Source organism: Zingiber officinale, chromosome 7B (genome assembly GCF_018446385.1).
Source record: "Zingiber officinale cultivar Zhangliang chromosome 7B, Zo_v1.1, whole genome shotgun sequence".
In the NCBI taxonomy this organism is placed as follows: Eukaryota; Viridiplantae; Streptophyta; class Magnoliopsida; order Zingiberales; family Zingiberaceae; genus Zingiber; species Zingiber officinale.
In genome coordinates this window covers 72728275-72741389 of record NC_055999.1, presented here as the reverse complement: position 1 = coordinate 72741389, position 13115 = coordinate 72728275, and the positions used below count along the sequence as shown (strand labels likewise).

The window sequence follows — 13115 nt, the reverse complement described above, 5'->3', positions numbered from 1 at the left end:
AGAGAGCTTACGTGAGTGAATCGGGCAAAGGGGAGAGATGTGCAGGTGAACTCGAGCCCTAGGCCAAATCTCCACTGCTTGGAAGGAAGGAGGCGCCAGAAAGGGGTGTCGGCGGTCGTGGACCCAGTCTAGGGTACAGGAGCGCTGCTTCTTGGCGCGAGGAGGAAGGGAAGCTTCGGCCGACACCCAGGGACCAGACCTAGGGTAGAGGGAGAGGTCGAGTGGCACACAGCGGCTAGCACAGAGGAGGCAGCTCGACCGACGGTGGCTTATGCGTCGCCGACGCTTAGGTAGGGAAGGAGAAGAGAGGAAGAGGGGGAATCAGGTTCGGCGAGGGAGAAGACGAGAAGAGGAAGGGATTTTCCACAAACCCTAGGCCGCGGCTTAAATCGTGAGGAGAGGGGAACCGTCGCAGCGCCGGTTAGGGCACGGGAGGAGAAGGCGCGAGCGCGCAGGGGAAGGGGAGAGGGTCACGACACAGTAACGGGAGAAAAAGAAAAAGAAAGAAAAAGAAAAATGGAAATAGGAAAATAAAACTTTTCCTCGTTTAGTGGGGTAGCCTAAACAGGCTTTCCCGGGGCCCAGTTTTTATCCCCGTAAACTCGTCCATACAAGTTCCAAAAAATTTCTAAAAAATTCTGAAAAATTCCCTTATTATTATTCGCCCTTTTTCGGTATTTCACAATTTTACTCTGTAATCTTTGAGATTTAGTTTTATCAAGACATTCTGGATATGCTTTTTAACCCTTTGTGATCCATCCAGATACTATTCCATATGTTGAAAAGTCATGAATGGCCCACATCACAGCAACATATAATTGAAATACTTGTTCAGTCGATGCATCATATGCTTCTACCCAATCATCACATAGCTCCTTCAGTTCATTGATCAATGGTCATAAGTACACATCTATCTCTTTCCAAGGTGATTTAGGCCCAGGAATTAAAAGAGACATTATCAAGTATGATAGTTTCATCATTTTCCATAGTGGTAAATTATAATTCATAAGTATAACAGACCACATACTATAAGCATTTGACATGTTTCCAAATGAATTAAATCATCAGTAGCCAACCCTAAGCGAATATTGTTGTAACCCCAAGGTTGTTTTGGTGTGATCAACAAGTTAAGTTAGGTCCTGTATGTTTCTAACCTTGTGTCTAAGTGTGCAGGAGCTTAGGAGCACAGGTAGTCGAGTGGAATACGCAGCTAGCGAGAAGGACGGCATGCGGTGCGTCCGAGGGACGAAGCGCTGCAGAAGAGTACACCGGCGGACGAGAAGGAAGCGTGCGGTGGTTCCGAGGGACGAAAGCTAGAGTGGAAGACTGCTCGAGGAGTAAGAGACGCAGCTAGCGAGAAGGACGGAACGCGGTGCGTCCGAGGGATGAAGACTACGGATGAGTACGCCGGAGGACGAGAAGGAGACACACGGTGATTCCGAGGAATGAGAAGCCGGAGCGGAAGCCCACTCGAGAAGACCGGAAGTTGGGTTCGGGTGAGCCCTTTTCCGGATGGTTGAGATCACCCAAGCAAGCGGATCCGGAGTTGAAGACCCAGACCGAGGCGACCAGAGCCAGAGCAGAGGACCCGGACCGAAAAAGTCAACCAAAGTTGACTTTTGGGTACCGGGGTGCCCGGAACGTACCGGGGCGCCCGGAAGTTCATCTTTGACCAGATCGAGTCTTTCGCGATCTGAACGTTGGGGGATAAAGTTTTATCCCCCAGGGCGCCCGAAACCCTTCCAGGCGCCCCGACCAAGGCTATAAATATAGCCTTGGTCCAGAAGCTTTTCAACAACTCAGAGCAATTCATTTCCAACGCTTGTACGCTTCAGTTTTAGATTAACTTCTTTGTTTTGCGCTTTCACTGCTGTAAGAGGCTTCTCCGCCCAAAGGAGATACTAGTGCGACATTCCTTGGATTAACAACCTTCTTGGTTGTAACCAAGTAAATCCTTTTGCCTCTTCCTTTCTTTAGTTTATGTTTAATTTATTTTATGCAAATGTTTTGTTGAAAGTTCGAGAAGGGTGTTTTATTGTTTTTGTTCTGCAGGGCTATTTACCCCCCCCCCCCCCCCCCCCGTCTAGCCGGCCGCAATGATCCTACAAGTGATATCAGAGCCAAGGCGCTTCAGGAGGACTAACCGCCAATCGAAGCAAACATAATGGCCGGACCAAGCATCCACCCGACGAAATACGAAGGGGATTTCGCAACCTGGAAAAAACTGATGCAGGTATTTTTCACAATAGATTTTGATTTAATTTTAACAATGGAACTTGGCTTTGTAGCTCCATAGGGTAAGGAAAAAAATTAATGGACAAAAAAGGAGCAGGCTGACTTTGCGGTGAACGACAAAGCATAATATCATCTGTTAAGCATTCTTCCACCACAAGAAGTCAATTGAATCGAGAACTACGACTCGATAAAGAAACTTTGGGAGAAGTTCCTCGAGCTGCACGAAGGAACGTCCGAAGCCAAGCTTGCCAGAAGAGATCTACTTTGTAATCAGCTCACCAACCTGCGTCTTGGGGAAGACGAGACAGTTGCGCATCTGCACTCAAGAATCAAAGAGATCATCACCGGATTGTTGAATCTCAGAGAAAAGGTAAGTAACCGAGATTCACTAAGGTATGCGTTAAATTCGTTTCCGAGAAATTCAAAATGGGCATCATTAATAGATGCCTTTTACATTTCAAAAGACTTGGAAAAAATTTCATTAGAAGAATTTTTCTCGACTTTTGAATTGCACGAATCAAGATGTGCAGGTTCAAAGGAGCCCAAGAACAACGTCGCCCTCAAAGCTTCGAGAGATGAACCTAAGTCGGAATCTTCTCTCGATGACGAGGAAATGGTAATGATGGTAAGAAGATTCAATAAACTTTGTAAATCTAGATCTACTAACCATCCGCAGGGGAAAAAGAAAAGGACGATCCGCTGCTACCACTGCGACGAAGAAGGGCACGTCAAGGACAACTGCCCCAAGCTGAAGAACAAGGACAAGGAGAAGGGTAAGAAGTCTATCCAAAAGCGAAAGGCCCTAAAGGCGACATGGGACGATACGTCGTCGGAGTCGGAAGTCGAGGCATTCTCCGGACTTGCTCTAATGGCAAGCCATCAAGACGACGACTGCGAGTCAAGCTCTTCCGAAATGAGCATCGAGAGTATCGATGAAGGGGGAGCTACGTCGGAATAAAGCAGCAGTTCAAGGGGAGAAACGGACAACGAGATCGACAAGGTAAGTGAGGTACGATCACTTCCTTCCGATAAACTCTTTAAGTTTGTTAAACTATTAACAAAAGACTGTTGCAAATTAGAAAAGGAGATTAAAAACTTAAAAATAATTTTGGTTAAATCTTGTCCCTTAGAAGAATTAGACAAATCAAAATTAGAAAATGAGAAATTGAAATAAGAAAATAAAGATTTAAAAATTCAAGTAGATAATTTGAAAAATCATGCATGCTCATCTAATTTTAGAAAATTTAAAAATTTAAATTGGTATTATAGATATCACCAGGGACAAATTAGGAATATTTCAAGAAAATATGTACCTAAGAAATATTTAGTTAATCTAGTAGGCTGGAACCTATATTGGGTTCCTAAATCTTGCTTAGTCTAAATTTTAAACGAAATTAATACTTTCAGCGAGAAAATTAAACAATGAATTTCTCTATGAGGCTTTGTCTAAGGAAGTGATTGTTGCTCCAATAACCAAGAAGACCTAGTGTTTCGCCATGACCTGGAAGCCAAAATATTGAAATAAATGTTTAATTAACTTTCGGTCAAAGCATTAAAATTATAAATAATTAATGCTTTTAAAGTTTTTCAAATATTTTTTTCAAAATATTTTTATACTTAGAAAAATACTTTTACGTGAAATTTTTACTTAGAAAATTTTACTTAAAAAAAATCTTAAGTTAAAATTTTTTTCTTTCAAAAATAATTTTTACAAAGACTTAAATTTTTTTTCAAAAATTTTTTTTACAAAGCTATCTAAGTTAGAATTTTTTTAAAATTTCACTTAGAAACTTTTCTTAAAATTTTAATTAAATTTTTTTTACAGAGACTGTTTATTATTGCAAAATTTTTTAAGGATCTCAAAATTTTCTAAGTTCTTACCCTTAGATTTTTTTTTTCAACCTCATTTTTTATGTGATCAAAGGGGGAGAAGGAAAAGTATAAGTCTAGGGGGAGGTAGACCAAAATTTAACTTGTTTATTTTTGCACTTAATTACAAATTTAGTTAAGTTTATTTTATGTTTATTTTTACCCTAGCTTAACTTGGGTTGCTCACATCAAAAAGGGGGAGATTGTTAGAACCCCAAGGTTGTTTTGGTGTGATCAACAAGTTAAGTCCTGTGTGTTTCTAACCTTGTGTCTAAGTGTGCAGGAGTTTAGAAGCATAGGTAGTCGAGTGGAAGACGCAGCTAGCGAGAAGGACGGCACGCGGTGCGTCCGAGGGACGAGGCGCTGCGGAAGAATACACCAGCGGACGAGAAGGAAGCGTGCGGTGGTTCCGAGGGATGAAAGCCGGAGCGGAAGACTGCTCGAGGAGCAAGAGACGCAGCTAGAGAGAAGGATGACACGCGGTGCGTCCGAGGGACGAAGACTGCGGCTGAGTACGCCGGCGAACAAGAAAGAGACACACGGCGATTCCGAGGCCCGAGAAGCCGGAGTGGAAGCCCACTCGAGAAGACCGGAAGTTGGGTTCGGGTGAGCCCTCTTCCGGATGGCTGAGATCACCCAAGCAAGCGGATCCGGAGTTGAAGACCCGGACCGAGGCGACCAGAGTCGGAGCAAAGGACCCGGACCGAAAAAGTCAACCAAAGTTGACTTTTGGGTCCGGGGCGCCCGGAACGTACCGGGGCGCCCGGAAGTTCATCTTTGACCAGATCGGGTCTTTTATGATTTGAACGTTGGGGGATAAAGTTTTATCCCCCTAGGGCGCTCGGAACCCTTCCAGGCGCCCCGAGCAAGGCTATAAATATAGCCTTAGTCCAGAAGCTTTTCAACAACTCAGAGCAATTCATTTCCAACGCTTGTACGCTTCAGTTTTAGATTAGCTTCTTTGTTTTGCGCTTTCACTACTGTAAGAGGCTTCTCCGCCCAAAGGAGATACTAGTGCGACATTCCTTAGATTAACAAACTCCTTGGTTGTAACCAAGTAAATCCTTTTGTCTCTTCCTTTTCTTTAGTTTCTGTTCAATTTATTTTATGCAAGTGTATTGTTGAAAGTTTGAGAAGGGTATTTTTGTTTTTGTTTTACAAGGCTATTCAACCCCCCTTCTAGCCGACCGCCAACGGTCCTACAAATATTCCATGGATCACTAGCAAATATTTTATGTGAAGTGTCAAATTCTTTCCATGATTCAATATCTGCTTGGTGCCTTAATGCACCATTTGTTTCAACCCTCTTTCTTTATGTCATCTCATATCTTTTGTTATATGTTTGGCAATAAACAACCGCTTAAGTCTGGGCTTCAAAGGAAAATATCGAAGAATTTTCTGAGCATTCTTTTTCTTATTCATCCCATCATACTTATATCTGAGCTCCTTGCACACTGGACATATATTTTTATTCTCGTGCTCATCCCAAAATAATATACAATCATTCTTACATGCATGTATCTTCTTATATGTCAATCCTAACTCTTTTAACATTTTTTTCTTCATAATGAGAGTTTGGAATTACATTCAGTTTGAGAAATGCCTCTTGCAATTAGAGGTGAGCATTTGGTTAATTTGGTCCATAAATTAACCGAATTAACAGAAAATTGATTTAATGTTGGCTAACCGAATCAAATCAAAGTTTTACTAAAATCAAATTAACTGAATCGGTTATCTCAGTTAACATCGAATTAACCAAATTTGTTTAAAATAATAATAAAATAATTTATACAAAATTAATATAAAATTAACCGAATTAACCGAATACTCACCCCTACTTGCAATAACTGAAGTAACATATCAAAAGGTTTATTGTGTTGGGATGTATATTATAAGCCTAGCTTTTGTATGAACATCTGTTTTGAAATATTTTGAAATGAGAATCACTTTGGTCAAATGTTTGTATTTTATATTTATATATATGTCAATGTAGTTGTCCATTTAATTTATATTGTAGATAACATGGTGTGTGGTGCCACACAGAAGATCATGTTATCGGTTCCTTATAAATTATAAATAGTAGCTCACAACCAAGATGGATTTGGACAATCTATTGGAACAGTTGTAGTGTAATTTGGTATTAGTCTATTTTGACTATAAAATTACACTAGTACACTATGTGTGTATTGAGCAAGACCGTTTGAGGTTGTTCGATTTGTACTGACTACATAAAAGAACAGAACCTCTGTTATTATGGATGTGCATCCTCTTAATCTCTATATAATAACAAGCACGTATATTTAGTATTTATTTCTTTAACTTATCAATGAGTGAAATTTATTCATTAAATCAATAAGCTCGATGAGTTGGGAAATAGTACTGTTTATATGGTGTGTTGTTGATTATAGAAGGAATCTGTGTCCTAATTATTTAAGTTTTATGTCCCATTGAGGAGCTCATAAGGATTATCATGTAAATCCTATAGGATTATCTTAAACGCGGGGAGATTAGCGCACTCATGATAAGAAGGAGCTCATATTGTAATATGTGATTGGTGCAGTAGTTCAATAATAACCCTTTAGTGGTATGGGTTATTATTGATGGACTTGGGTTGGGTGTTCGGGCCGAATACAGGAAGCTCAAGCCCATCAGGAGGCCTAAATCAATTCCTCCTCTAGGTCCCTGTTGTGGTAATATTCCATGTCTTAACTACCGTACCGTCCCAAGGGGACAAATAAGTGACCTATAAAATGAAGTATATGTTGCTTAAAAGTAGTGAAGGCATTGGGTAGTTATAAAGCTAAATAAACATCCATAAGTTGGAGTTTCATTTTCAATAAGCTAAGATTATACATCGTTTTTGGTATGAGAACATGTATGAAAACAATATCAATGGGGTGTCAATACAATAAAATAAATAACATAAAAAATTATTAAAGTGCTCAATCAATAAGAATAAAAGTATCAACTAACAGAAGAAGGAATAGATGTCAAAAATATGCCAAAACTAAGAGTCAATGGATCAAATTACCACAAAAGTGACTAAACAACTAGAATTTTAGTTAAAAAAAAATGTAATAGAGATTATTTATTGATCCAACTAGTTGACCGAGAATTTGTAAGAAAAATCTTGTAAACTATATTTTTTTTTTTTTTTTTTTTTTTTTTTTTTTTTTTTTTTGACTCTGTGGTTGTATGGGAGTTTAGATTGGAGTTTCCTTAGTTCAAATATCATAGCACACTTTATGCACAAGTAAGCTATATACATTAGTGGGTCTTCTTTATATCTTATATTTTAAGTGCATTTTATCATATAAATATTATATAATTTATAATTTATATTAATCATATTATTTATGGGTCAATCAATTTGACCAGTTTAATTAGTTAGTAGGAACCAAATTGACAAATATATAAACAGAACTCATAGAGATAATGAAATTTTCTGTCGAGTTTCGACCTTCTGATTATTATAGTCATTATCGCATATATTTACCAACTAAGTCAGCCCTAGGACCTCTAGCTCTAGCTCAATTTTTAAGGCATTAGGAGTAGTGTACCTATTCTTTATTGCTACAACTTGTTCTTTTATCTTGAGTTCTATATTTGTTACTGTATATTTGTAGGAATTTTATCTTTAAATAGGGTGTGCAACCATAAAATGATGGGCTTCTGAACCATCTACTACGAGCGCTTCCAGATTTATCCTGATAACCAGTGAAAATTTTTCATAGAACTGAATCAATCACCCTAGGTTCGATGTTACCTGGTTCAATATTTTTGAGTTCTATATTTGTTAAGGCTAGAAGTGTAAATGAACTAAACCGCTCGTGAACTATTCGAGTCTCAATTTCTTTTTAAAAAAAAATCATTTAGGTTCATATGATTAAGTTAATGAGTCAAGCTTAACTCTAATTTCGAGCTTGAAAATATTATTAAGTTGGCTCAAAATTACCGTATTTGATTCATGAACTCATAAGCATGTTCTAATTTCGAGCTTGAAAATATTATTAAGTTGGCTCAAAATTAACCGTATTTGATTCATGAACTCATAAGCATGTTCCTTAGAAGCTTACTAGCATATTCATTAAGAGGCTCACAAACATATTTGTTAAGAAACTCGTGTGTATATATATATTGTGTCATGGCTAACCCAAGCATGAACAACCTAACACAAATAAAACAAGCTCAAGCTCAGATTGTAGTACCATTTATGTTGAGTTCAGCACAATTCATTATCGAAGCATCAACTCAGCTAGTGACGGACCTGGCCAAGCCGCCAAATCCATGTTTTTTTCTTTGTGGTGTCTCTCCCACAAACCTTCGAACAACGCTAGTGTGCTCTTCACCTAAGCCATCACAAAGTATCACTAATCCATTAATTGTTTTTTCTAGCGATGGACCTGGCCAAGACATATATAAGGTGTTTTTTCTTTGTGGCGTCTCCCACAAACCTTCAAGGAGCTGCTAGTGTGCTCCACTTGGGCCATCACAAAGTGTCACTAAAAGGAAAAATAAGCCAAGGACTTCAATCCGGCAGTTAGCATTGCATAGTTTACACAGACGACCAGTTTATCACTTGAGAGGAAATGGAAGAGCAAATAAATGAAAGAAAAACAAAACCATCCTCAAAATAAACACGATATGAAGGAACCTAATCTGGACAGACAACTGTTTTGCTACGTTCGGCGGAGAGCAAGTTGAGTTGTTCATCTCCTGCTGCTTACTAATGGAGCTAAAGGGCATCCACAACACAATAAGAAGCCGCCATGGTGCAGCAACCTTTTATCCTCTTCTCCTTAGTGGCGGATTAAGAGTAACTGTCTGGAGAAAGAACGAAACTAAACTAATCAAAAGATTTGATTTGGCATGTATGGATAAATTCATCAAATGATCTAATTAATGCTTTACAAAAGCAACAATTAGAAGCAGTTAACTAGATAAATATATAGGTTTTCTACATTAAAATTTCAGTCTGAGATGAACATATTAAGTATTGATCTGATCCATAAATGTCTAAGAAAGGGATAAATACATTCATTGAAAGCATACGGAGCCTTAACACTTGAGATTAGAAAAACATTAATCCACCAAATCTGTTGCCATTAATATATACTGGCTATTCCATATGCTAAAGAACAAGTTATAACAAACAACTTGAATAAGCTGTTTGAATAATATCATTCACAAGCACCATTGTTTCCAGAAGATATAAAAGCATCTGGCACTGGTCTCAATCCCTAGCAGCAGGGATCTCCTGGTCCGCAAATTGCATGAACTTGTGATCAATGCATTAAACTGTGCATTGGTAACATGATGGTTTACCCTCAAAAATTAAGCAAGAATGAAAAACTTTCTCATGCAGGAAATAGTTAGTTCAATCTCTTAATAAGACTTTGCAAACCGCTTTCAGCCATTGTGCTACTGGTGTTGATGGTTTGAAAATGAGGCAAGCTGTACATCTATGCTCCACTAATAGTTTATGAAAGGTTCAGAACAAAAGGTACCAGAAGAATTCCAAAATGAAAATTGGAGTACTAATGAAACGAGCACAAGAAAATTATAGTAATGGTGGTCCTAAGAAAATAAAATGAAAAACTTGGATGAGTTGATGACAAGAGTTTAGGATTGAGCACCAATTCAGACGTGGAAAAAGATAATCTAGTGCTCCGACGTATATGAGTTATTGTGAGTATTGACTAAAATCAAAGGATTGGTACAAATGAACTATGGATTAATGGAAGAACAGAACAATCTCTTACCAGTGTCAGATCGCTTGGCTCGCTTAATCTTGGCAAGCTGCACCTGCGAATCCACTACGATCTGCATCTTCTGGAACTCCAAGGCCTTGGCAAACTCCATCCGCTGCTTTTCCAATTCGATCATCTGTCTCTGCTTTGACTCCTCCACTCTCTCGTATATCTCCGCAAACTTCATGATTGCCTTAGCCAGTTCTCGAATCCCGCTGCCCTCTTCCTCCCTCTCCCTTTTCAGACCTCTTCCAGACCTTGAGGATGACCTCGATAGCGAGCCAGATCGCTCCTGCTCCTCTTCTTCCTCGTCGTCGTCGACATCGTCATCATCTTCTGTAGCCGCTGCAGCCGCAGCAGCAGCAGCAGCAGCGCGCCTGAAGAAAGGGTTGTCCACAGCAGAGGAGGCGACGGCAGTACGCTTCTTCTTCGTCTCCGCCGGTCGCACGGCGGAGGCGACGGGCAAAGCGGAACCTTTCCTATGGAAAGGGAGCGCCAGAGCAAGCGGCGGCGACCCGGATTGCTTCTTCGACGTCGGCGGCGGGGCAGATCCGACGAGGGCGTCGAGCCGGGAGAAGAAGGGCCACTGGCTCTCGCCGCTGCCGGCGACCCGGGACTTCTCGACCTTGTATTTCTTCTTGAGCGTGTCGATCCGGTTCTTGCACTGGACGTCGGTGCGGGATGGTCGGCGGCCGGCGCCACGGCGGGAGTTGACGGCGTCGGCGACCTCCTGCCACTGCTTCTGGCGGAGATTTCCGCGGTTGAGCTCGATGTAGCGGTCTCCCCAGGCGTCGACAAGCGAAGACGTCTCGCCCTCGCTCCAGCAGTCCTCTCGGTAAGGCATCGCCGGGTTCGGCGGCCTCGTCGCCGAAGCTTCCCTCTTCTCCATCTCCACGATCGGCTCCTCCTCTCCTTTCTCTCTTTCTCGATGTCGGCGGTGGAATCGAGATCTCTAGGGATTGAATTAAATGGTGGTCGGCGTTAGGGTTAGGGTCGACGATGAATGGGAGACCGATAGAGAGGCGGTCGGAAGGCGCCGGCTCAGGGACAGAAGCGCTTGCGAGACACGTGTTGGCGCTGGGGGGATCGATGGAGATCATATGGCCCGTTGGTTCTCCGACCGCGGCCGTGCGCTGATGTCTGTATGTTAATTAAAATAATTCCAGGGCTTTTTTGCTTAATGAAAATTTATTGTTTCTATTTTCCTTATCTAAAATATAAAAATAAAAGATAGAATAATTTATTAATATTATAATTTAACAATAAAATAAAAATCTAATAATAAATACAACAATAAAGTCTTTATGTATATTTATTAGCATTTATAACTTGCACGAGTTCTAGGCATATCGTTTTCATTAATTAAAGAGATTAATGATGGCAATTAAGAACGCTAATGTTCCTATAGATTATTGTTATTTTTGGTATTTTGCTCCCTTGAAAAGGGTTAAGATGATTAATCCTCACAATTAGTAATCTTAATCTTGCATTTTCTGTTTTGATCCACCGTTTATGTAAATTTGCAATCGTTCAAAAAATAAAAAAAAATACATAAATCAAGGATGACATTTATCTTGAGACTGAAACTTAAATAAAAAATAAACACGTGATGTGGAAATTCTAAAATATGTTGGAGAAAAATAGTAGAGAATTAAATGAGCATCCACAATCTTCCAACGAGGAAAATTTTCAATTTACCTCTCGCAAACCATGTTTTTGGAAATGCCCTCTAACTTTTGAGAATTGTTAATATTGAAAATTATTTGTAATTGGTTTACTTAGCCGTAGCCATGTTTGTTGTTGCTAGTGACCATGTTTCAAGTCTACTATATATTTCCATGAGCTTATCTCATGTTTGATTTTACCAAACAAAGTTACTTTCATAGAAAGCTAGAGATTTTGAGGTGGTAAAAAAAAAACCTTTTCTCATGTTGTTGTCGAAATTTCTAATTATCCTAATTCAATAGCTAGAGATTTATTAAAGAGAGATGTTGAGATTATATTCAAATTCAATAGCTCTAGATCAATTATCCTAATTATTAAAGAGAGATTTATGCTTTGATCTTTGTAGATATTTTTTTTGTTTTGATAAAACATCAAATTATCGTCTCTCATTTATATCCACTCTCTCACTCCTCTAGTAACACTATAGAATTTTATAGCATCTTCTCGAGGTGGTACAGGAGTTAAGACATAGAGTGTTGTTATATTAGATCATAAAATTAAAATTCGACACGTTCGAACATGCCTTCCCCACATCTTTATCATTGCACTATGTGTTAGCTTAGGAACAAATTGATGAGAACATTAGGTATGAGCAAATTATCTTTTTTTACCACACTATAGAACACCACTCATAGCAAACAATAAGAGAACGGATGCCAAGGGCACGAGAAACCAATGAGCTAGGCCGAAGCAAATTGCAAACCAATTGTTCTATGGTGCTAGCACAAACTCACTTTAATGCAAGGTTAATAATCAGTTGTTGAGACCTAGTAAATCGCAACAAACAAAGAAGAAACAACCATGTCCATTGTACAATGTTGACACAATCTTACATTCATTGTAAGGAAAAAAGAGAATGAGCCACCTTCCTTCCCTATTGATTTTTTTTTAAAAAAAAATAATGGATCTTTATGAAAAAAAAGAAGGGCTAAAATGAAATTTTCCCGGTAATAAAAAAAGGAAGGTTCACCTTTGACCAACCAGATGATCCCCTGCAGTCGCCAGTCAAATCTCACCCACTTGGCAATCGTTTGACCAACACATGGACAGTAATCTATCTCTCCACGCTCATCCCATCCCGCGCTATTAAATTACCGGCAACGCGCAGCCTCGATCCCCGGAGGCGGCGGCGCGCATCGATGTTGAAGGCAAGTAAGGAGGAGGCGGAGGTGTGGTCGGAGAGGGCTCACGGAGCTGCCATCCACGGCGTCTCCGCCGTCCCCACCGCCGTGGTCGCCGACTTCCTCTCCCGCTCCGGTACTAACCTCTGTCAATTAGTAGTAGTTAAATAAATGCAGAGGCGATGGTGATTGCCTGTGGATCCATGCAGATGAGGCGGCGAGGAAGAGACTGATCCGGATGAGCGAGAAGCTGAAGCAGTTGGAGGCACAAATGGAGGCGCTGGAGGCGGAGGTGAGCAGAGCAGCTGCTAAAGACTTCTCCCAACCGGATTAACTGTAACACTTTCTTGCTCCATGTAAATAAATATATGACAAAATAAGTGAGTGCAGGCCACTTAGATCAAATATTCATATT

General features: G+C 40.1%; 2 protein-coding genes across 2 annotated transcripts; one reads left to right on the top strand and one right to left on the bottom strand.

Annotated features, from left to right (window-relative positions):
- Nucleotides 1-8607: 8607 nt before the first annotated feature.
- On the bottom strand, nucleotides 8608-10950 carry LOC122006008 (trihelix transcription factor ASIL2-like). The gene is made up of 2 exons (XM_042561304.1): nucleotides 9867-10950; nucleotides 8608-8928 (listed from the first exon to the last, which is right to left on the bottom strand). The coding sequence occupies exons 1-2, from the start codon at nucleotides 10741-10743 to the stop codon at nucleotides 8915-8917; spliced, it is 891 nt and encodes a 296-aa protein (XP_042417238.1). The 5' UTR covers nucleotides 10744-10950; the 3' UTR covers nucleotides 8608-8914.
- Nucleotides 10951-12664: 1714 nt separating this feature from the next.
- Nucleotides 12665-13105, top strand: LOC122006006. The gene is made up of 2 exons (XM_042561303.1): nucleotides 12665-12836; nucleotides 12910-13105. The coding sequence occupies exons 1-2, from the start codon at nucleotides 12719-12721 to the stop codon at nucleotides 13032-13034; spliced, it is 243 nt and encodes an 80-aa protein (XP_042417237.1). The 5' UTR covers nucleotides 12665-12718; the 3' UTR covers nucleotides 13035-13105.
- The last annotated feature ends 10 nt before the right edge of the window (nucleotides 13106-13115 follow it).

What these genes read in the sequence shown, in the direction of transcription:
- LOC122006008 (XM_042561304.1), bottom strand. Translation starts at nt 10,743, where the DNA reads ATGGAGAAGAGGGAAGCTTCGGCGACGAGGCCGCCGAACCCGGCGATG.
- LOC122006006 (XM_042561303.1), top strand. Translation starts at nt 12,719, where the DNA reads ATGTTGAAGGCAAGTAAGGAGGAGGCGGAGGTGTGGTCGGAGAGGGCT. An exon ending in CGACTTCCTCTCCCGCTCCG is followed by an intron (nt 12,837 to 12,909) that starts GTACTAACCTCT and finishes GGATCCATGCAG; the next exon opens with ATGAGGCGGCGAGGAAGAGA.